This window comes from Leucopleurus acutus, assembly GCF_964270905.1.
Source record: "Leucopleurus acutus genome assembly, chromosome: 14".
Classification (NCBI taxonomy): Eukaryota; Metazoa; Chordata; class Mammalia; order Artiodactyla; family Delphinidae; genus Leucopleurus; species Leucopleurus acutus.
This window is the reverse complement of record NC_139156.1, coordinates 61,761,100-61,784,837: the sequence shown is the minus strand read 5'-3', so window position 1 is coordinate 61,784,837 and position 23,738 is coordinate 61,761,100. Positions and strand designations below refer to the sequence as shown.

Below are 23,738 nucleotides of genomic sequence, written 5' to 3'. Positions count from 1 at the left end.
GTGAACAGGAGTCCAGTCACTATTGGCTGGTCTTGGGAGCCATTGGTTGTGAGGCAAAGAGGGAAGACACCCAGGATGACCTCAGGTTTCTGGCTGGCGCTGGTGACAGCCAAGGAGATGAAGAATTCAAGGGGAGGAGCAATTTAGGGGGAGAGGCTAGGAGTTTGGTTTGTTGCATTTGAAAAAGCTGTAGCCCTCTGCCTGGGGCACTGCCCCTGGGCCATCCTGGGGACCTACCTGTGGTCCACACTCCTCTCAAATGAGATGTCCGACCCAGAGCTTAGGATCCGGGTGTGGCCTGAGCCGGATTAGCCGAGGGTCCTCCCAGGTGATGGCTCCTCTTTTCCCACTGGGCTGTAGCTCTACCCCTGCCGGTGTGCCGGCCCTGGGCCAGTTCCTTCTGAGAAACGCAGGGGTGAGGGAGCACCCTGCCTGCCACGATCCCGCTAGGGCCCAGTTGTGGAGATGGGTCAGATTGAGAGAAGAGCTGAGCTGGGTAGGGTTTTGGTCTTTTGTTCAAGTAGCATCGTCTACGGGGCATCCCCTAGGTGGAGAAGCTATTGCTCTCGGGGATTAGGGAGCTTCTTGTCTGGTGGGGAGCAGATGTGAACAAGTGGGGACACAGATGGGTGGGATGGATGAGTAGGTGGAGGTCGACTTTGGGGCTGTGACAGGACCGAGCGGGCTGTTGGGGTGACTGAGGGGGCTCCAGGAAGGCGTTGGAGCCCTGGGGGGGTGGGTTATGAGGGAGGCTGGGAGGCAGGTGGGGTCAGGCACTGGGGGACCTTGTAGACGTGGGGAAGCTTTCGTTTTTTATGTTGAGTGCAAGGGAGCCAGGAAGAGACTGAAGCCCAGGAATTACACAAACAGGACGCGCTCACACTTACACTTCCCTATGGCCTCTCTGGCTGCCAGCGAGGAGAAGGAGGGGCTGCTGCAGTGGGGGTAGGAGGTGCTGGAGGCTTGGGTTGGTGCTGGCGCAGGGGTTGCAGGGTAGGCACATCCAGAGGCGGGTCCGCAGGGGCGTGGTCGGGAGGGTGACTGTGGGGAGAAGCCCTGCCCTGCGGAGTGATCTTAACGGGCCTCAGTTTCCCCAAGTAAAGGGGGGCTTACTTCAGATAAGCGGTGTCCACACTGGGTTCCCCAGAGCTGGGTGTTTCCGAAGTGTCTGGGGGCTGCTGCCGGGTGGAGGGAGAGCCAGCGAGGCCCCAGCTTAGGCCTGTCCCGTATCTCCACCTCACCCCGCCAGCCCCAGTTACATGACAGCTGTCTGTTTTATGGGTTAGAGTCCTGGATAAGGCTTCGTTTGAAGCAAGGTTCCTGCTGCTTAAAAAATAAGCACCTCTGGAGCTCTGGCCTCAGAGATACGGAGGAATGCCCTTGTTCCCCGCCCTCATCTGAGAAGCAAGGAGTGGTCAGGGCCTGGGCCTTGAGGCCAGTGCGGCCCTTGGTGTGGGTGAACCTGTTGCCGGGGCTAGAGGGCCCCCCCACCTTGGTCTTCTCTCTGCTTATTCCCCTTCTCTGGTCCCAGGTGGTGATGAAGGTGGTGCAGCTGCTGCCTGATGGGCACCGCGTGAAGAAGGAGGTGGACGCGGCCCTGGACACGGTCAGTGAGACCATGACGCCCATGCACTACCACCTGCGAGAGATCATCATCTGCACCTACCGCCAGGTGAGCCTCGGCCCTGGCCTGGGTGCCGTCCCCACGTGCACAGCCCAGGAGGCGGCCACCGTGGATGTGAGAGCTGGGGGCCCCACGGGACCCGCAGGGGCTCTCGGTCACTTCTTTACCTTCTGGAAGCGGAGGTGATCCCTGACATGGAAGTACGGCCAGCCCCGGCTCGTCCCGGCTGCGCTCTAGAGCGCTCGGTGGGGTGTGTGCGGGGGTGAGGTTCAGGGTATTTAGCAGCTGCTGTGGCTCTGGGACCCGTCAAGGATGTGACCGGTCAGAGGAGCACGCTGTCCTAGATCCCTGTGGTGCCAGGCATTCACTCTCCGGTTTCTGGGCCCTGGGGGCCCTGGGGACCCTGGGCAAGAGGCAGGTTGGTAGATGGGTCCTGGAGAGTGGCTGTTTAATATCCGGCGGGGAAGCCGTTCAGTGTTTTCACAGCTGATGCTGCCTGAGGGACCGGGCATTCAATAATACAAACCGAAAGTTTTCTAAAGAAGTCCAGATTTCATATAAACATTCAGATTTTTAGCCTATCTAGAAAAAATGTGCCCTCCAGTCGGCTGTGGTTCCCCGTGCTCTGTCACATGGGGCCCAGCTGGTGCGGCCATGTAACCCGCCGGGCCGCTCTGGGCATCGGACTCTGTGGCCTCTGGCCTCTGTGTGGAGCACGCTGACCTGTTCTTGTTCTTCTCTGGCCCAGTGAACTTGCTTGGCTGCTGGAGAAGAAGAGGGTGCTGGAGTGGGAGGGAGCAGCTGTGGGGGGAGCCGAGGAGACTGAGCCTGAAGTGAGGGAGCACCCCTCTGGGTGCCGACCTTGTGCTCTCTGCTGTGGGCAGCAGTCCCCAAGGTCAGCTTCTTCCTGTGGCCCCTGCAGGGAAGAGGCAGCTCCAAGCCAGCCCCACGCGCAGCCTGCATCTGGCACATGTGAATGGCTGATCCAGGCCAACCTTTGCTTAGGGCCATCGATCAGACCATGGTTGGGAAAAAGGGTGTTGGGCTAGAGACAGGCCATCTGGGGTCAGGCTGTGCCCAAGGTCAGAGGTCACTTGGAAGGGCCGCCGAATTTGGGGTGGGGAAAGGGGTTAAGGAGTTTCAGAAAATGGACTTTGCTGAGCTTTGGAAGATGGGCTCATTTTCCCCGGGGCCAGCAGCTCCATTGTATATCCCCTTTGGAGTTGCCTGTGGGTGTCACTCATGGTGGTCTCGTATTCTGCCACCAGGTGGCAGCAGTGAACTGAGAGCCTGAGCTCCTCCTTTCAGGACACCCTGAGAGGGCGGAGAACTGACGCTTCCATTTCTCTCTGTAGCTGGAGACCCAAGTAGTTGAAAAAGGATGCCTAGCCCTGCTTCAGAGCACCCATAGGCCCTCTCCCCACACTGACCACACTCTGTCAGAGTCCCCTTCTCCACAGCCCCTTCCTTCCGGCCCTGCTAGCTCTTCACTGCCTTTAGGCAATTTAGGGACCGCCCCCGCCAAAGGTGATAGGCTCTTCCCTCCTCTGAGCTCTGCAGCCTTGGAACACTGTGGGGCACACCGAGGGTGCAGCAGGGAGCATCATGGGGACGTGAGCCTTGGGAAGAGAGGAGAGGTCCCACAGAGCTGGCCGTGAACAATCCCGAGGTAATGAGAGCCAGGCGAAGGCACTTCAGGCGGGAGGGAGCGCCTGGGCGAAGGCCAGGAGGCTGAAAGGTGCGAAGCGAGTTCAGAAGCAGTGAAGGTGCTTCGGTGCCTGCGAACACAGTTGTGTTGGAAGTTGTCAGAGATGAGGCTGGGTGGGTGAGTTAGCTGTACTCTGCTGGCAGCGGGAGGGAAGGGTGGTGTGGTTGGGGCTATGTTCAGCTGTAGATGCTTTGGCTGCCTTTGGGGTGTGGGGTGTTTTAATGGAAGCAGAGCCAGCGGAGGACACTCGCCCCCTCCCCCCCAGGCCAGCCCCCTCATCTCCGTTCCAAAGGCTAGGATGGTGCTAACCTCTGCAGTGGGAGGAGGGGAATCCCTGAGCCCCATTCCTGGGCTTCCTGGTGTTGATGATGGAGGGATAAGGGTCCGGGGCAGAAGCAAGATGTAAAGTCATTCCCCAATGTGGCCACCAGGTGGCACCAGCGAGCTGGGGTCAAACTCTCAAAAGAGCTGAAGAGGAGGGGGGCCTGAGACACCCTCTAATCCAGTTCTTCTCACCCTGGCTGCACAGTCGATTCACCTCGGACCTTTAAAACAGGCCCATGCCTGAGCTCCATCCGCAGAGAGTCTGATTTAGTTGGTCTGTTATGGGGGCCGGGGCATGGAGTTTTCCTTAAAGTAACTTAGGTGATTCCAAAGTACAGTCAGGGTTAAGTACCACGTACTCTAAGCAGGGGTCCCCAACTTTAGTGAGGTTCAGGATCACCTGGAGGACTTGTTAAAATGCATATTGCTGGGCCCACCCCCCGGCTTTTGATTCTGTAGGTCTGGGCGTCTAGCAAGCTCCTACATGATGCTGGTGCCCCTGGGCGGGGCCCGCACTGCGGGTTCTGCTGCTGGAGTGTCTGGCCCTCTTGCTCGCCCCTTGTATAGCAGCTTTATTGAGATGTAACTCACACACCACACAAGTCACTTATTTAAAGTGTGCAAGGCAATGGTTTTTAGTATATTCACAGAGTTGTGTAACCATCGTTACCACATCAACTTTAGAACATTTTCATCATCCCAAAAAGAAACCTCTTGTACCCACTAGTAGTCGTTCCCCATCTCCCCCTCTCCAAGCCCTGGGCAACCGCCGACCTACTTCCGGTCTCTGGGGATTCGCCTATTCTGGACGTTTCATATAAATGGAATTATACAATATTTGGACCTTTGTGACGGACTTCTTTCACTTAGCACAGTATTTTTGAGGTTTATCCACTTTGTAGCGTGTATCAGTATTTCACTCCTTTTTATGACTGAATACTATTCTGTTGTGTGGATATGTCACATTTTGCTTATCTCTTCCTCAGTTGACAGACATTGGGTTGTTTCCGTTTTCTCGCTATTATGAATATAGAGCTGCTATGAGCATTCATGTATAAGTATTTGTGTGTACGTGTTTTCAGTATACACAGGAGTGGAATTGCTGGGTCATATTACAACTTTAGGTTTAATCTTTTGGGGAACTGCCAGACTGTTTTCCAAAGTGGCCGCGCCATTTTATATTCCCATCAGCAGTGTGTGAAGATTCCAATTTCTCCACATCCTCGCTAACACTGGTGATTGTCCTTTTTAAAAAATGTTATTTATTTTTTTGGCCAGGCTGCGTGGCTTGTGGGATCTTAGGTCCCTGACCAGGGATTGAACCCACACCCTCGGCAGTGAAAGTGCAGAGTCCTAACCAGTGGACCGCCAGGGAAGTCCCTGGTGGTTGTCCTTTTTGATTTTAGCCATCCATTATAGCTGTAGCCCAGATGATTCTGTGGCTTCTTAGCTGGTCACTGAGAACTTTTGTGGGTGAAATGGGGCCTGGAGTCCTCGCTCCCTGCATGGGAGACTGTGCATCTCTCTGCCCCTCTAGGAGGTTGTGTTTGGGTGCCCTGGCAGAGAGTGGAGTGGATGGGGGTCCCTAAGGTCCCTGAGTGGGGGTCAAGCAGATCCAAGAGGGAGATCCAAGAGAGTGTGCGGGGCGCTCTTGCTGTCAGAGTCAGCTATGAATAGGCAGGGAATCAGTTTGGGGATTGCCATTTTTTAAAAAAAATTGAATTAATTTATTTTTGGCTGCATTGGGTCTTCGTTGCTGCGCAGGTGCTTGCTCTAGTTGCGGCGAGCGGGGGCCAGTCCTCGCTGTGGTGCGCGGGCTTCTCATTGCAGTGGCTTCTCTTGTTGTGGAGCATGGGCTCTAGGCATGCGGGCTTCAGTAGTTGTGGCATGCGGTCTTCAGTAGTTGTGGCTTGTGGGCTCTAGAGCTCAGGCTCAGTAGTTGTGGCGCATGGGCTTAGTTGCTCCGCGGCATGTGGGATCTTCCCGGACCAGGGCTCGAACCCATGTCCCCTGCATTGGCAGGAGGGTTCTTAACCACTCTGCCACCACGGAGGTCCCAGGGATTGCCATCTTAACAATAGTCACTCTTCTGATCCATGAAGAAATGAGGTATGTTTCCATTTATATTGGTCTTCTTTAATTTCTTACATGATGTTTTGTAGTTTCTGGAGTGTAAGTTTTGTACTTGTCTTATTAAATTTATTCCTAAGTATTTTGTTATTTTTATGCTATTACAAATGGAATTGATTTCTTAGTTTTATTTTTTTAGTTTGTTCATTGCTGCTGTATAGAAATACAACTGATATTTGTATGTGGGCCTTCTATCTTGCAACCTTGTAGAACTCGTTTATTAGTTCTAATACTTTTACTTTTTTAGTGAATTCCTTAGAATTTTCTGTATACAAGGTCATGTCATCTGCAAGTAGAGATATTTTATTTTTGTCTTTCCAATATGCATGTCTTTTATTTGATTTTCTTGTCTGATTGCCCTGGCAAAGTCTTCCTGTACAATGTCGACTAGAAGTGGCAAGAGCAGACATCTTTGTCTTGTTCCTGATCTTAAGAGGAAAGCTTTCAGTCTCTCACCGTTAAGTGTGATATCAGCTGTGGGTTTGTCACAGATATCCTTTGAGGAAGTTCTCTTCCATTCTTGGTTTATTATGTTTTTTAATGAAGAGATGTTAAATATTGTCAAATGCTTTTTCTCTATCCATTGAGATGGTTCTCTGGTTTTTGCCCTTTATTCTATTGGTATAGTATATTGTTGGAATTGATTTTTGGAAATTAAACCAAGTTTGCATCCCTGGGATAAATCCTACTTGGTCTTGGTGTACGATCTTCTTTACATGTTGCTACGTTTGGTTTGTGGAGGATTTTTGCATCAAATTCATAAAAGCTATTGATCTGTAGAGTTCTTTTCTTATGATGTGTTTGGTTTGGCATCAGGGTAATATTGGCCTCATACAGTGTTACCCTGTCACGGGGAGACAGAAACCTAGGGAGGGAGAGAGGGTATCACAAGTGTGTTAGTCAGCTTGGGCTGGCATACCAGACCACCACAGACTGCGTGGCTTAACCAACAGAACTTTATTTTCTCACAGTTCTGGAGGCTGGCAAGTCCAAGATCAAGGTTCTGGCTGATTGAGTTTCTAGTGAGGGCTCTCATCCTGGCTTATATACAGCCGCCTTCTCACTGTGTCCTCTCATGGTGTGTGTGTGTGTGTGTGTGTGTGTGTGTGTGTGTGTGTGTGTGTGTGTGTGTGTGTTTTGTGTGTATGGAAGGGAGGGAGGGGGCTCTCTGGTATTTCTTCTCATAAGGACACTAATCTCAGGTCATCTAATCATAGACGCCTTCCAGCCTGGAGGTGCTGTTAGAGAACAAAGAAAGAATCCAAAGACCGTATTCCTAGCCCAGGTTTCACAGACCAGTGTTAACAAAGGGAAGGGTCTTTCAAGGGTTGCCAACATGTAGCCTTCTTAAATGTGTTCATTTTAAAGGAAGGAAGGAAGTAAAGAAGCAAAAATTAAAAAAACCCAACTACGTCTAACATGGTTGGCATTTTAGAAAAGAAAGGTTATTTTAGTACCAGAAAAGTAGGGTGGGTGTTCTCAGAATAGAGGACAGTCCTTGAAAAGATTTATATTTCTAAATTCCTGCGGAGTTGTGAGACTGGTCATAGACCTAGATTTGGGAATTGCGACGAGGCCACTGTTTACTTTAGTCAGAAAGGCAGAATGCCTCCTTCAGGGTCACCCTGCACTCACCCCGGCCTGACTGGACCCAGAGCCCCTGTCCTGCCTGAGGTCAGGGTGATCTGAGCTGTCCCAGCTGCCTCCAGATTTGAAGGGGCATCTGGCCAGCTAGGTGTGTGTGTGTGTGGACCCTGGAATGGATTTAATTATGACCGTCAATTCCTGTGTGGATGGGAAGGAAGCAGGTTAGATTGTCCTGGGTTGACTGGTGGAAGGAACGAGGATGTGGGCGCTGGAAGGCGCTGGGTTCCTACAGGGCCATCTTCATCCTCTCTGACTACCTTTGTCCCCGCGCTTACAGGCTGGATTAACGGTGCTTCCTCGCAGCGCTGTCTATGGGAAGGACACAGTAAATGTTCGAAAATGGGAGGTCCCAAGGATCATTGTAGGGCACAGGGTCCTGTGATGTTCTTCCTAGCTGCAAACCCCCTGAACAGACTCTCAGATTTTAGTGCCAAGGGGACTTAGAGAGCATGTGACCTCTCTGTTTACAGATGAGCAGGAGAGCGGACTGCCCAGGGCACCACGTGAGTTGATGGCAGATCAGGGATGAGAGGCAAAGATCCTCACTCCCAGCCCCGAGCCCCTCCCCTGACCACGATGCCCTTGACCCCAGGTCTCAGTCCACGTTGCCCTGGTGGGCTGTGGTGGGCTTGCTGAGGCTCCAGAGGCAGCTGCTTCCTCTACCCTTTCCCTCTGATGGACTGACTCCTCTGGAAATTGGCAGCCATGTCTCACCCCTGGTACCTGGCTGTTTATTTAGACCCCTGCCCTCTGGTTTCAAGCCGGAAGCCCCTGGGTGCTCTCCGGTGGAGCCTGCAGTTGTCTGCTCAGAGCAGGCCAGATGCTGCATGTGCAGTGACTCTCGTTCGCCTGGTTGGACACCCAGGACCTCTGAATGGAAGTGGACCTGAGCCCAGGCTCAGGTTGGGGGTGTATCGCCTACATGGGCTCCATTTGCCTGGGAACATTCCAGGTCCTGTCCACATTCTGCCCATCAGAAGGTTTCCTCCCAGGATCCCACAGCCTTGGGGTTCTGAGACTGTCAGCAGCACGCACTCCTCAGCTTCCTGCCCTGCACCCCAGATCCCCCAAACAGTGCATTTCCCTTCCCTGGCCCCGCCAGGTCCAGCAGTCAGCTTACACCTTAATCACAAGCAATTAAGAAAACGGCTCCTGGAACCTGGCGAGTGCACTTCTGCCAGCAGTAAACCTATTTCAGGGCCCTTGGTGGAGAAGAGCGGGAGAATGTGGGGGTTGCTGCTCTGTCGTGGAGCAGAAAGGAGGGCTCAGGGTGTGTGTAAGTATCTGTCTGCCCGGCGAAGTCACATAACAGCGATGAGGACTCTTTGTAGCTTGTCTGTGGTTTTGGAAATGATATTAGCCCATTGCCCAGCCTCCCAGGGACGGTTTCAGTTTTGCCTTCTCTTTCTGGTCTCTGTGCCTGTGCGCTCACTTCCTCTCACAGGGGTGATCGCGCTGTGTACACAAGCTGGCCGGCTCATTCACCTGGATGACGTTCTTCCATTTAAACATGTGCTCCGTCAGCACATGCCTACTGAGCGCCTGTGCTGTGTCTGGGGATGGAGCCGTGAGTGAAGCTTCACTGAGCTTAGATTCTAGTAGAATGAGGAGAGGCTCATTAATACATGGCTTGAGCTCGTGGACCCTTCAGCCTGTCTGTTGAAGAGCCTCTGCATCATCCTGTGTAATGTCGGCATGATACCTGGTTGAGTGGATGTACTGCGGCATCGCCTGCTCTTCCTGTGGAGGTGGCCGGTGAGATCACTTCCTGTTGTTCTCTGGGCAGGTGATGATACCGTGAGCCTCACAGCACGTGCTGCTCTTCCATCCATGTGGCTTGTTTCTGAGGCTGATTCTTAGAAGTAGGATTATTGACTGAGTTGAAAAATAGGAACTTATTTTTTCAAATTATTTTGGAAAATTTCAAACAGAACAACTCAAGGTAGGGAGAATAATTTCCACAGACCCTTGTGTGCCCACCTCCCAGCTTCAGGAATCGGGGCCAGTCTTATTTCATCTGAAGCCCTACCAGTGCCACCCACTACCGCAACTGGATTATTTTGAAACAAGTCCCAGACCTCATATTACTTCCTCTATAAATATTTCAGCATATCCATCAAAGAAGGGATCTTTTAAAAAAAGCCCATCATAAGGACTTCCCTGGTGGTCCAGGGGTTAGGACGCTGTGCTTCCACTGCAGGGGTCACGGGTTCGATCCCTGGTTGGGCAACTAAGATCCCGCAAGCTGCGGCGTGGCCAAAAAATAAATAAATAAAGACCATCATAACGCCATTATCACACCTAAAACGACAGTGATTTCTCATCCTCCAATACCTAGTCAGTGTTAGATTTTCTTACTGATCTCACGATGTATTTCTGCAGTTGGAGCAGGACCCAAACAAGATCCACGGGTGGCATTTGGCTCATGAGGCCCTTAAGTCTCAATGAATCTAGAACATTTCTCCTCCTTTCCTCCCCTGAAGTGAACGTGACGAGGTAACCAGGTTATCTTCCCGGGCGTCCCACAGTCTGGAGCTTGCCGATTGCACCTGTGGGTTTAGTTGAGCCTGTGTTGCAGTTCCCGTGCTTCCTGTAAATGGGTAGAGCAGAGGCTTGATCGGACTTGGCTTGGTGTTTGGCCGGCACAGTCGCGGGTGGTGCCGTGTGCTGCCGCGGGGGCCTGGAAGGTCCTGTGGCCTCTGCTGTGACCTGGCAGCTGCTGGTGGTCATTCCCTCGATTCCTTATTTCATTGGGGGTTTGCAAAATGCTGATACACCGGCTCTCTCGTTCCCTCTGCGTTAATTAACTGCTGTACTTACAGAAAGAGCCGTCCCCGAGATGCAGTGAGGGCAGGAAGGCAGGCCCTTGGATTTACCCGTCCCCAGGGGAGGTTTGGGAGACACTGCTCTATAGCCGAGTGGAGGTACTCAGTAAGCCCTAATGTTCCTCCAGACTCGGATGGCACTGGAGTCTGTGATGAGGGCCTGGGGGTGACTGGGTGGGGTGGGCCGGGAGAGGGCAGATGGAGGGGCTCATGAGGGGAGGCTGGGAGTCGCTGGAGGCCAGGGGGCCAAGGACACATGGGGCCTGGGTGGTGTCCACGCCAGGCTCAGAACCAGCCTGGGAGGGGTCCACGCCTGGCTGACTGTACATTTTCACATCCACAGTCTGGCTCAGTCCTCCCTGTGTGCCTGTGCCTGACCAAGTCAGCTTGTAACGTTACCTCCATTTGAGGAAGGGAGGCCCTGGGCTTGTCCGAGGGCACACAGCTGGTAGATGATGGCAGGAGGAGAGCACGACTCCAGCCCCCGACTCCCAGATCAGACCCTCCCCACTGTGCCACACTGCCGCCCAAGGAAGAGGGGGCAGTTTCACCTCCCTTGCCCATCTGCAGCCCCACTGGGGGAAAGCATAAGGCCTGGAAGCCATGGTCCTTGTCCTTGTATTCCCCGCCTAAGTAAGGGGAGGAGCCCAGCGGACAAGAAGACATCCCACACTTGGGTCTTGGCTGTAGAAGGGCATGGGGCCAAACCTGCGCACACATTTTCCGTGGAGACAGACCTTCCCCGGTGTAGCAGTCTGGACGCCTCTCTTTGCCGAGGCCTGTCTCAGGCTGCCTGGCCTCTGGGGGCTGCAGCCCGTGATGCCTCCTCCATTCCTATAGAGGCAGTGAGTTTGGCTCAGGGCCTGATCACCCCATGTGTGTGAGGGGGCCACAGTGCTCAGGGTATTTTTAAAAATGCCTCAATAGGAAAAAAGAAAGAGAAAATCCTTTGAACTAAGCCACTCCATGAGTTTGGAATAGAGGTGAGAAGACTGGGCCCCCGACTGAGGAGAATCCAGGGGGCCCCCAGCCCACAGGGGTGACACCATCGAGTGAATGAGTGTGTTTCTTGCTGGGCCTGGAAAGGGAAAATATTTGTGACAGAAACCAAGGTCAGGGCTCCTGAAGGAAGTCCTGTTAGAATCATTAATGCCAAGGGCATTTTTCCTTAGCCTTGGCTAGTGACATTAATTCTGTGTTAGTTCTGTGTTTGAGACAGTCTGATGTGTCTCCCGTCTGTCCCTTCGGAGGAGTTTGAGGAAGATCTGAGGTGAAGGCACCACACGGAGAGAAGCAAAACGTCCTTTGGTCTCAAATCGAGATTTATTTTATAGACTGTGATGCTTTAACTTTGAGCCGCGCTTTTTGAGTTTTCTAAGAACTTCCCTCTCTTTCCTCTGATCCTCAGAGCAGCTGGTGAGGAGGTGAGGGTGTGTTTTATTAGACCCATTTTCCTGAGGAAGACACTGAGGCCTAATGAAGTTTTGTGACCAGCTGGAGGCAGGGTTAGCACCAGTCTCCTAACTCCTTGGCCTGCATTCCTTTCCTTCACTGTGATGGCCATGACCCAGGGGACAGTTCTCTTGTGGCAGAAAAAAAAGGGCTGGCAAGGAAGCCACCAGCCCTTCCTGGTTGCACTGCCCTGGGTTGGTGCAGAGTTGCTGAGAGGTCAGAGAGATCCAGCTCAGCACCGCAAGGGCGAAGATTATTTCTTCTTTTAAAATAAATTTATTTATTTATTTATTTTTGGCTGCATTCGGTCTTCGTTGCTGTGCGGGCTTTCTCTAGTTGCAGCGAGTGGGGGCTACTCTTCATTGCAGTGCGCGGGCTTCTCACCGTGGTGGCTTCTCTTGTTGTGGAGCACGGGCTCTAGGTGCGCGGGCTTCAGTAGTTGTGGCACGCAGTCTCAGTAGTTGTGGCTCGCGGGCTCTAGAGCACAGGCTCAGTAGTTGTGGCGCACGGGCTTAGTTGCTCTGCGGCATGTGGGATCTTCCCGGTGCAGGGATTGAACACGTGTCCCCTGCATTGGGAGGTAGATTCTTAACCACTGCACCAATAGGGAAGTCCCGAAGAGTATTTCTTAAGAGAAATGTAGAGAGAGAGAGCTCTGGCCCTGAGCCCCAAGTCGGTCTCTCTCTGTCTCTCCAAGACTCCAGTATGGCCAAAGTTGTTCCCTGGAGACCTCATCCTGGTAGGTAAAGTGTCTCAGGCCCTGCAATTAGAGCAACCCTGGAATGCTGTGAGCTGTCGCGTAAAATATGATGGAAGGAAAGGGTTGCTTCCCAAGGCTCTTTCACACCAGGCCAAAATAGAGCCAGTGGATTGGTGAGCAGCTTTCATTCAGATGGAGTGTGTGGGTGTGGGTCTGTGTGTGTAAGTGTGAGTGTGAGAGTGTGTGAGTGTGTGAGTAGGCTCATGTTCTCAGTAGTTGAGACCTCCCTTGCTTTCCCTTCGTTCCCATCAGACGGCTGAGCTGGAACCACTTCCACCCTCCGGGGGACTATGCTGGTTTGTTCAACGGCATCCGTCAGGGGAACACTGACAGGGTGCCAGGCGTGGTTTCTGAATGTGTGCCATCAGGCTTGGGATTTTCAGTGGTTTGGGAGGGGTTCAGATCTCAACCCCACCGTCTCCCTGCCTCCTCCCTCTCCCCCGCACCCTCTCCGTCTCCTGAGACCCTGCCTCTGTGCTCATTGCTGTCATTGTCAAGTTCGTGGTTGTCACTAAAGGTGCCTCTTTCTGCTGCTCATCTCTGTTCCACGTACAAGGGCTCATCCCTGAAACCCTGACTCAGACCCTGCGTGGCACAAGTAGGGCTTCACAGATGTCTGCCTGTGAGCGGATGGAAAGCGGACAGTTGCGTAAGTCATTGTGTGATTAAATAGGAAGGCCGCCCCTTCTACCACCACTGTATCTTTTGGTTCTTTGTCCACATCGTTGGTCTCCAGGAGAGGGCGCTCTTCTCCAGCAACCAGAAGAGCCCTGGGAGGGGGTCGGAAACCCTGGTTCTAGCCCAGGCTCTGCTAGTAACTTCTGGCACAACCTTGGGCAAATCACTTTGACCTGCCTGGGCCTCTGCTTTTCCATCTGTCACCCGGGGTCACTACTGCTGCCCCACCTGCCTTGAGGGGTGGTGGTGAGCACCTACCTGGGTACCGGTGAGGTGGGAGTGGGGTGTACAGTGGCCGGGACACCAGGCTGACTACCTTGGTTATGTGTAGGGACAGTGGGATCCTGAGGCCAGGACCGTGTCTGGTCAGCACTGAATCCCAGAACCTGGTCTAAGGGTGACTGGTGTTTGTTGAACGAACATCAGAGAAGCACATGGTGCCAGGTTTAGCCCCTTCATGCTTTGAAAGTGCTGATCAAAATATGACATCTTTGGAAAATCAGTTACCCGCCTCTGGGGCAAGGGCCTCTTTCTCCCTTCTGGAGACTAGGCGTGGAAAGCATCCTTGGACGTGAGGCCCTTCAAGCCCACGCAGGCCTGAGGATGGAGTCTGCAGGGACTCATGCAAAGCCCCCAAGGAGAGGGGTGGCGTTCAATTTTGAGAAGAAGGGTGGGGTCTGAGCTTGGGGCCCTGCCCCTTAGAAACTGACCATCTTTGAGGGCTTTGGGCCGCTCGCCCAGTCTGGACCCCGCCTCAGCTGGAGGGCGGTGGTCGCCAGGCCATGCTTGTTCCTGGGGAGCGGGTGGGGAGAGGGCAGCAGGGAGGTTCCAGTAATGACTGCAGGGTCACTCTGGTGCCGCACGGGGAATAGACAGCAGGGGCGGGGTTGAGGGCGGTGGCAGGGAGGCCAGTCAGATGCCGTCACTGAGATGAGGTGGCTTGACTGGGGCGTGAGAGGGGGCAGCTTCTGGGGGTGTGTTGACATAGAGTTGACAGGATTCCCTGATTGGCTGGATGTGGAGCTGAGAATGGGAGAAGTGGAGGAGGGATGTCGGTTTGGGCCTTAGCAGCAGGAGTCGCCTGTGAGATGGCGAGCTTGTGGGCAGGGCAGGTTTGGGGAGCGGTCCCGAGGCCCGTGTGGAGTGTGCTGTGGAATTTGAGGAGCCCGAACCTTGTCCACGTGGAGCTCTTGAGCAGTGGTTACACGTCTGAGTCCGGAGCCCCCGGCACAGGTGCACACGTGGGGGTCCCCAGGGAATCTGGAAGCTCAGTCCTAGATGACACTGAGAGTATGACACTGAAAGGGCGACATGACCCAGGGAGTGAGTGCCCGTTGACCAGCTGAGCACCCTCTGCACGCTGGGTCCTAGTCAGACGCTCAGGGCAGCGGGAGGGAGGTGGAGATGGAAACCTGGCTGTAATCTGGTGCCTGCCGCCCCGGCGTATCGCTGTCTTGAGGAGGCCAGTCATGCCTTGGAGAAGCAATTAGAAGCCCTCACGATGGAATGTAGTGCAGTAGTTAGTGAACTGGTGCAGAGCAGAGGAGGCTGGGAAGCGCGCGGTGGGGCTGGGTGCTTCAGAGCCTCGGGAGGCAGTGGCTTGTCCAGGGCTGGAGGGAAAGCTGAATGCGGCCAGCCCCGGCGGAGGGGAGGGCATTCCAGGCAGGAGGAAGAGAGAGGGTAAAGGTACGGAAGCAAGAGTGAGGCAGGGAGCACTTGTACTTGACTGTGGTGGAAAGGCCTAGGGTGTTAGGAGAGCTGGGGTTTTGGAGTTCATGTCCCAGCTTGGAGCTCTGTGACCTTGCTGAGCCCCATCTGCACCATGAAGTGTCCCTCTTGCTTCATGGGTTTGCTGGAGGGCATATTAGAATCTCCTCATCAGATCTGCGTGCGTTGTGCTCAGCCTGGCACCTGCATGCAGGGGGCCTGGGCACACCCGGGGAGGCTTTCCAGCCCTGCCTCCACGGGCCTCTCCCACGTGGCCCAGCAAGGAGCAGCGTACCTCGGGGCCCGCGTTGATGCTGGGCAGACTGGAGGCTTGAGAGGCCTGACGAACCCAGGGCCCTGGCCACTTTCCCTGGGCCCCGTCTGTTTTAGCGCTTAGCCCCCAGTGGACGAGGAAGCCCTGTCCGCTCCACCACAGCTAATGACAGCCTGGCCTGCCAGGCCATCTAAAAACAGCTCCACTATTTTTATCTACTGGAGGTGGCTGGCCTGTCCTCTTCCCCAGACAGTGCCAACCTGGGGTGACTTTAAGGAAACCAGGGCTTTGCTAGGAAGATGGGTCATTGTCTCAAATCATAGACTGCGGTCGGGCAGGAAGCGCCCACGGAACCTTCCGGTGGGTGTCCGGCGTCACCTTGACCCAGTGGTCTGAATTTAGAGATAATTCCACCCTACCTTGCCAGTAGGGTCTCGGAAGGAATCACTTGACCTCTCCACCCAAGGTGTTCCTCAGAATCCTTGCTGGAATCTCTGGGGGCAGCAGGCTTCTGTCCCCTCTGGAGCAGGGGCACCAAGAGGATAGAGCCGCCGCGGCTCTGCGCCCGGGGCCAAGTCCCGAGCTGAGGCCTCTTCACACCCAACAGGAAGTTACTTCTGAGCTCTTGAAAGTAGTTTAAAATGACTCTGCCTGGTGGCACTGTGGGTGAATTCCTTTCCTTCTTTCTAAGAAAATGTGTTTAACTAGGCTCCCAGCCTTTGGATGGAGACTGGGGAGCAGCGTAAGGGATCGGGTGGTGAATGCCCAGCGCCGCGCGGCATGAAATAGTCACCCTTAGAGACAGGCAGAGTCATGCTGTATTGGCCGCAGTTTGTATTTAGGTAAAATCTTCTTTTTTTTTTTTTGGTCCACTGCCTAATTTCTAAGCAAAACTGCTTTTCTTTGAGCAGTTGGTTGGTTGAGCCATCCTTAAAACAGTAGACGTCCTGCCCCTACCGGCCCCAGTCAACTTCCCGCACCCGTGGCCTTGGGGCCATTCCTACCCTCACATCTAGAAGCCCTCGCTGGCCCCTTTGTCTGTAGGGTCAGGGCTTGCCTGGCTCTGGGCCCCCTGCTGCTACAAGCCCCTCCCCCTCTGCCTCACTCTTTGACCCTTTCCTCCCCCTCTCAGGGCACCTCAAATCCTCCTCGTCTTGGAGGCCCTCCCTCGTCCACTACCTGCCTTGCCTCGATCCCGTGGTCCAGCTGCACTGGGTGCTTGGCAGTTGTCCCCTGTCTCCCCCAGACCACGAGTGTCTGCGGGCAGGGCCTGTGTGTGCCCCACCTTTGTGCCATGGCTGTGGCCCCCGTTCTGTGAATGGCTGGACCCGTGTGGCCCCCCAGGGTTTATAGGTGCTTCCTCATGCCATACTTTACTGAGCGATGTGACCTCCAGCAACGTGGGGCTGAGAGTTTAAATGGCAGAGCTGGGACCAGAGCCCAGTCTTGTCTCCCAGGGAGTCAGGGCGCTGGCTGTGGTCCCCTTGCCCCAGCTGGGCCCTGTTCGCTGTCCCCAAGGTTCCAGAGCTCCTTCTGGACGGGGTGGTGGGCCAACCGCCCACTCCCACGACCCTGGGGGCAAAGACGGCAGAGGCCTCAGAGGCTGAGTCACCCGAGGCAGAAGTGGAAGGTGCGGGACTCCAGGTCCCACAAGCAAGCCCGCTCCAGCTCACGGTTCTTAGGGCTGTGGGTCGTGTCGTGTCTGGGGCGGGGGCCTACCCAGGAGCCTTCCTGAAGCGGCCTGGAGGAGACTCGTGTAGGCTGACGTGTGCCTACGTGGGAGGGCTTCCAGCTGTGGCCCAGTTGTTGGGAGACTGCCCTTCCTGGTTCCCAGAGGCCCGGGGGCTGGCTGTCCCTCCCCTGGGTGTTCCCACTGCCTGAAGGTATGGCCGCTATGCCACATCCTCTTCTTGGAGCAGAGAGAGCTGCCGTGGGCTCTGGCTGGAGGCCAGGGTGGGGGTGGTGTGGGTGAGCAGGGGGAGGGTGCAAGTGCAAGGTGAGGTGTGGCGTTCAGTCCCCCGGGCTCCCCGCTAGGGTGACGGTCCCTCTGCGGTGGGTTGGAGGAGCACGCTCAGATATGGTGGCAGCCACCCGGCAGGGGGAGAGCTGGCTCTGTGTGTCCTGGGCCTTGTCCCCCCGCCTTCCCACTGGGCCCGACACGGAGGAGGACCTGGAGGGGACCCCATGTAAGGCCTCTTCCTTCTGAGCGTTAGTCTCCCGCGAGTCTTCCGTTAACAGGTCCCTCCTATTCTCAAAGCTTCAGTGGCTCCCCGGTGCGAAAGCCACAGAGCTCAACCCTGGCTCCCTAGAATGGCCTCGGGGACTTTTCACTGTCCCTGTGCCCAGGCCCACCCCCCGGAGGTTCCTGTCTGATTGGTCCGGGGTGGGGCCCAGGCATCTGCACACCAGGGTTGGGAAGCTGGCTTAGAGGGTAGACTTCTTGGCGCCAGGGTGGCTTCCACAGTTGGGGGCCAACCCAGTTCCCGTCTTGTCCCTTCACACCCTTGTTCCAGCCAGGCCAGCCCCTTCCCGGTCCCCCTACCTGCTGGGCACCATCCTCACCTCTGGCCGCCCCGTCTGGTGTTCACTGTCTTTATCCGAGTCCACGCAGGCCCTCAAGGCCCAGCTGCATCCTGTGCTCTCTGGGAAGCTACCTTTAGTCACGTGGCTGTTCTTCCCTCCCTAGCATGGCCTGTTCTCCTAGAAGGTGCTCAGGATTGCCGTTCAAAAGACCGATGCCCCACCCTCCATCCCAGCCTGTCCCTCCCTGAGCTCCCGCCCCTGTTGCTGACCCTGCTTCTGTGGTCTTTCTGTGTCTGTCCCCAGCCTTGGAGAGTGTGTGTGTTGTGTGGGAGTGTGTCTGTATGTGTGTAAGTATGTCAGTGTGTGTGTGTATGGTTTGTGTGTGTGTGGAGTGTGTGTATGCAGTGTGTGTGTGTGTGTATGTGACTGTGTTGTGTGTGGGGTGTGTGTGACCGAGGGCATGTGGTGTGTGAGGTGTGTGTGAGTGTGTATATGTGTGTGTGTGGGGGGGCTGTGTACGATTGTGAGAGTCTGTGAGTGTGTGAGTCGGGTGTATGTGTGCAGAGCGTGTGTGGAGTGTCCCCGGCTGGGGGTGAGCACCCACTCTGACTCCCGCCCCGTGCCGTCCGTCCTCTAGGCGAAAGCGGCCAAGTCAGAGCGGGAGGCCCGGAGGCTGCAGCTGCGGAGCCTGCAGTACCTGGAACGCTACGTCTGCCTGGTGCTCTTCAACGCGTACCTCCACCTGGAGAAGGCCGGCTCCTGGCAGAGGCCCTTCAGCACCTGGATGCGGGAGGTGAGGGCGGGGGCGGGGGCCGGGACCGCCCTGTGCGTCTTCCCCGGGCCCAGGGACAGGCGGGCAGGGTTGAGCGGGCAGAGTTCTCATCTCACCGTACAGGACGCTTCCCTGTGCCTGAGATCGTGTCTCGTTCAGCTCTGGGTTCCCAGCACGGCCTCCGCGCTCAGCAGGCAGTGAGTGGATGGGTGAGGCGGGGGAGGGAGGAGACGAGGCGCCTGGGGACACAGCAGGGCGGGTGCTGGGCTGAGCCCCTGCTCCCTGCCTGCGTCCCCCAGGCCAGCGTCACCTGGGTGCTACACGCCTGCCCACTGTTGTGCCCTTCTGGCTTCCCGCTGTGGCTCGGCCCCTGCTGCCTTGCAACCGTGACCTCGGACAAGTTAGTTAGCCCCTCTGAGCTGCTGTCCTCGGCATTACAACGTCAGCACCACCTCAGGAGGCTGTGGTGGGGATTCCGTGAGATGCATACAGTGCCATCTGCCAGAGCTCGTGTGAGCGGGTCTGCCTTACGTGGCGACTGTATGCTCCCATTCTACAGAGGAGGAGACTGAGGGCAGAGAGGTTAGGTGCCGTGTTCACGGTCAGCGTTAGAGCAGGTTGTTTGGCGCCAAAGCCCACCATGTCTGGCCTAAGACGCTGCCCTCTCTTGCCGCCTCCACCCTCCCTCTCTGCTTGCCTCTTCCTGTTTCTTCCCCCAGCTCGGCTGCTTTTAGAGGAAGAGCCGCTGCCTTGGCACCTCTAGGGCAGGAGAAAGGCCTCCTTCCCTCCTTGGCAGAGGGGCCTGTAATTACCTCTCCGCCGGGACACTGGCCCCTACTGACCTCACCAGACTGTCCTGGCAGTTCTAATCTGGACTCAGGGCTGGAATTAGCTCCCGTGGGGCAGGTGTGCAGGAGGATGGGAGGCTGTGCTGGGTATAGGAAGGGTAGGGGGGCTTAGGTCTGTGTGCACGTGGGGTCAGAGCTGTGAGGGAACAGAGGCAGGGAGGCCACCACGGGGCCTGGTGGCGGGAGTGGTGGCTGCCGGGCGTTTCTGCTGAAGGTGAGCCTTCCGGGTGGTCCTGATAGGGCATGGGTCACACCAAGGCCACCTTGGGGCTACCCTCTTGGGCTCAGCTTCCTCTTGGAGGTGGAGGTGAAGGTGGTGGGGGACCTAGGACACTTCTGCTTGGGTTCTGCTCAGAGAGCTGAAATCAGGGGGACCAGGGGCTGGGGAGCTCGCTGGCTGAACCTGGGTAGTGGGTGTTTGGGGACATCAAGGAGGGCGAGAACTGCTGGTCCAGCCCCTAGCGTGGGTTCCAGCCTCGGGATGAACAGAGGGCAGGGGCCTCTGTTTGGAGTGGAGCCTGCATCCTCTCCATCCCCCGGGGCGGTGGGGAGAGAAGGAGGCTGGTCGTTGAGTGGTTTGAGTCTAGTGCCAGGGTCTGGGTCATAGGGCTGTGTGGAGAGTGTCCAGGGAGGCCCCAGTTAACCCGCCTGAGCTGAGGCCCTTGGTGGGCCTGCCTGCTCCACAGCTGGAACTCACGGCCAAAGGGCCCCTGCTGGCTGCTGCACCCACACTGCCTTCCCCAGCGCGCCCTGAGGGCCTGGCTGTAATACCAGGAGCAGCTGGCCTCTGCTCCCGAGGTCCCCATGGGAGCGTCGGGGCTACGCAGGTGTGGGGCGTGCTTGGCCTCCCGTGCTGCTCTCCGCTTGTTCACTACCTGCCGGGCGCTTTCTGTGCAGTGCCGCCCTCCACACTGTGCAGTCCTATTATAAGGGAGTGGAAGCACAGAGCAGTTAATAGTAATCGAGACGCAAACTTGTGCAGGTCACTGAGCTGGGGGGAGGCAGCACTGGGCCCCAGACTCGCCTGTATCTGTGGAGCCCAGTGAGGGGAGGATGGTGTGACAGAGGGGGATGGGGGACCTGAATGATTACCCCCCTTCCCTGGAGCTCTGCCCCCATCTCTGCTGTCCTCCCCAGGTGGCAGCAAAGGCCGGCATCTACGAGATCCTCAACCAGCTGGGCTTCCCCGAGCTTGAGAGCGTGGAGGACCAGCCCTTCTCGAGGCTGCGCTGCCGGTGGCAGGAGCAGAGCCACAGCCCTGAGCCCTCCTCTGCAGGGGACGTCCTGTAGGAATGGGACTTCCTGTAGGACGCGCTCCCCCTGCCCCTGCTACCGTCGCCTCCCACGGGGCCACCTCCTCCCCTCGCAGGCTGGGGGTGCTGGTGCTGCTCACTGACAGCGGCCCTGAGAAATGATTGCTCAGCTTAGCAGAGAGACCGGCATGGGTGGGGACCCCTTTTCTGAAAGAGTTTTTATAGGACAGTTGGTGCACAGTGATACTTTGTGAATGGCAGGCGCGGGGAGGGTCTGCAGGAAGGCCGGTGTGGCATCACGTCTGCAAGGAGCTCACTCCCCAAGTTGCCAAGCGAAGCCCCTCGCCGCTTCGCCCTCCCCTCTCCCCCAAGCGGCTCTGACGGGCCCTGGCGGAGCGGCCCTGGCCAGTGTTGGCTTCCCTCTTGCCCTCTCTCGTGGCTCTCCCACGCAGCTTCTCCCGTTTCGCTGCCTGAGCACCGCCCTGGGGGCCCCGGGCTCCCTGGGGAGTGGACTGTGTGCGGGCTGATTTGTTAGCTTAAAGGCAGCTTTACCCAGTTTTCTTGCCTCTCATGCCTTGTCTCAACCTGGAGACTTGAAGGACAACCACATGCCCGGTGTGTCCCGCAGGGGCCTCTGCCTCTCCTTCCTTTGCCCTCTCCCCTCCTCTGGGCTGGCAGGACTTTGGAGGTTTCCAGGGAGCTGAAAATGAAATGGAGTCCCTCTCGGGGGAAGAAAGAGCTTCCAGAAGGTGCATGCAGCCCTGTGGAAGAGGCCAGCTCCATTTCTCTGGAACCATGGGCGGGAGGTCTAGGGAAGCACTGCCTCCCTGCCCCGCCATCCAGAGTGGCCTGTGCCCCGACCTGCTGTGGCAGGAGCCCCGGAGACTGCCGGGTGGCCCTGAGTGAGCAGTGGGGCATGTGAGAGTGGGCCAAGGATGGCGTGAGGGGGCACGTGGATTCCAGGCCATCATTGCTGAGCATCCTTCCAGTGGGGGCAGAAGGGGCCAAGTGCTGCTGAGTTAGCAGCTGCCGGGACCAGCTCTGTGCAGACAGTGGGAGGGTTGCTCGGAGAGGCAGGCGGTGTTGAGCTGAGTCTGCGGCTCTCCCTCTTGGGGCTGGTGTCCCCCGAAGCACAGGGGCTGAGTGGTGTGGATGCTGTCCTCCTAGCCTGGCTCGTTGGGGCCAGGGAGGTCTCTCTTGGTTGGACACCGGCACTTGTGCAGAGAAACAGGTGATGTGTCACCGGTCATGGTGTTTTGAAAAGGGGGAAGAGGCCAGAGTTGTTCACATCTACCTAGTGTTGGGAAATTTATGACCATTTTGGCTGAATTCTTTTGCAAATCTACTGTATGTCTGTTCACTACCTTTCCAGATTTGTTGTTGTTTTTGGTTTTATTTTTGCATGTAGTAAAAAGTGTTAATTTTGTTGCAGACAAGGTCTAGATGAGGGGTCAGAGATCAGGGCTGAACTGGGAGGGATCCTTTGCATTCTCACGGTTGGCCCTGACTTTCAGCTGTGCTGGGACTACTGGCTGGTCACATCACCTCTCTGCCTCAGTTTCCCTATCTGTAAAATGGGAGAATAATACTTGCCTACCTACCTCACAGGGGTGTTGTGAGGATTCATTTGTGATTTTTTTTTTTTTGTACAGAGCTTTTGAGCATTAAAAGTGGCTAAATGTGAAGTGCGCTTGGCTGCCTATGTCTTCAGCGTGGGTCAGGTGTTACAGAACTGATGCAAGCTGGGGTCCCTGCTACTTCGGAGTAAGGGTGGGAGGGCAGGGAGAGCCAAGAGCACCTGCCCGTAGTGCACCTGATTCTCAGAGAAGGTGGATTTTCCTGGATGTCTCTCTTCTTCCTTCACATCCCCAACTATGTTTGACCATCTCACTCTGGATGCCCACGGCTGACGTGCTGAGCCCCATCTTGAAGAAGGCAACATAACAGACTAATTCACGCTAAAGTGTGAAGGACTGTTATATCCAGGGAAATGGAACAAAATGGAATTTCAAGGGCTATGAAGGAGGGTGGTCCTCCACCTCTATTTCCTTTTCTTATCCCTGCAGGCTCCCCTTGGTCTCTTTAGGCCCCTGAAGGCTTGAACACACTTGTGTTGAGAAATTGGCGTGTAAAGAGGCAGTAGGGAGAGTGAGGCAGAGAGAGTGCTGACCTGAGCCTTCTCTCTAAGCTCTTCCAGGATTAGGGGAATCAGACCCTCTGGGTTGTAGTTCCAAGGTCAGCTGGGGGTGGTGAGAATGGAACCCAGAGCTCCGACCGCATAGGGTTGGTGACCTCCCCAGCCTTGGAGGGGAGGCCTCCTGGGGTTATTTCCCAGCACAGCAGAGTCCAGGCATGCTCTGTGTGGCTTCTGGATGTGAGTGCAGTGGTGTATACACCAGTGTGCACGTGTGTCCGTATGTGCGGTGGTTCAGCACTTCTCTGCCAGGGATGAGGGGATTGTAAAACTATGATCAGTAGAAGGATCTCCTGGGACCCTGATGGAGGTGCGGCAGGGTCTTGGGACGACCAGGACTGGAAACTGGAATACTGTCCAGCGAGCCCTGGATGTCCTCTGCAGCATCACCGGGGATGCGCCGCTCCAATCCCCCCTCAGGAGAACCCGCTGCAAGAGCAGATGGCACAACTCCAGCCACTGCAGCTTCGATCCAACACACACCAAGGCCGCGCTCTGTCTCCAGCCCTTTCCCCGCTCGGGCTCTCCCAGACGATGACTGAGGCCGGCAGGGCTCTCGAGCCACTAGCCACGCTGTTTCTACCCGTGGCAGCCTTGCCCGGGGCCTCCCCATTGGTCTGGCTGGGGGTTCCCCAGACCCACCCTGCAGCGTGGGGCTCTCGCTCCCTCTCTCCTTTCACGGGCGTCAGACCTGCATCGTGGTCTTCCTGCCTTCTGCCACCTCCTCCTTTATCCTTCACGGGTTTCCACAAATCTCTTGCACATCTGATCCCATCGTGGTGTCTGCCACTCTGAGGACCTGAACGACACACCCTCACCCTCTCCTTGGCCTCTCTGGGCAGCTTCCTTGTCCCTCTTGCTGGTTAAGGCGGCCTTCTCTGGCACTGCGTAGGGACACCATCAGCCCGGTTTCCAGCTTCATATGTTACAGTTCCAGCCAGACTCAGTTGTCTTTCTCTCTCTCGCACCGCCCTGCCCTTCCATCTCGAGTGTGGGGCTGCGGGGCCTGTGGACTGGGG

The 23,738-nt window shown here is 56.0% G+C and overlaps 1 protein-coding gene across 1 annotated transcript in view; it reads left to right on the top strand.

The window, feature by feature from the left end:
* PALD1 (phosphatase domain containing paladin 1) overlaps window positions 1–20,562 on the top strand; it is a gene marked incomplete at both ends in the record, with an annotated part of 43,178 nt that extends 22,616 nt beyond the window's left edge. Inside the window, 3 exons of the mRNA XM_082854151.1 lie at window positions 1,532–1,672; window positions 18,290–18,445; window positions 20,410–20,562. Coding sequence (XP_082710277.1) covers window positions 1,532–1,672; window positions 18,290–18,445; window positions 20,410–20,562 — 450 coding nt within the window. The remainder of the gene's footprint in view (window positions 1–1,531; window positions 1,673–18,289; window positions 18,446–20,409) is intronic.
* Window positions 20,563–23,738: the final 3,176 nt, after the last annotated feature.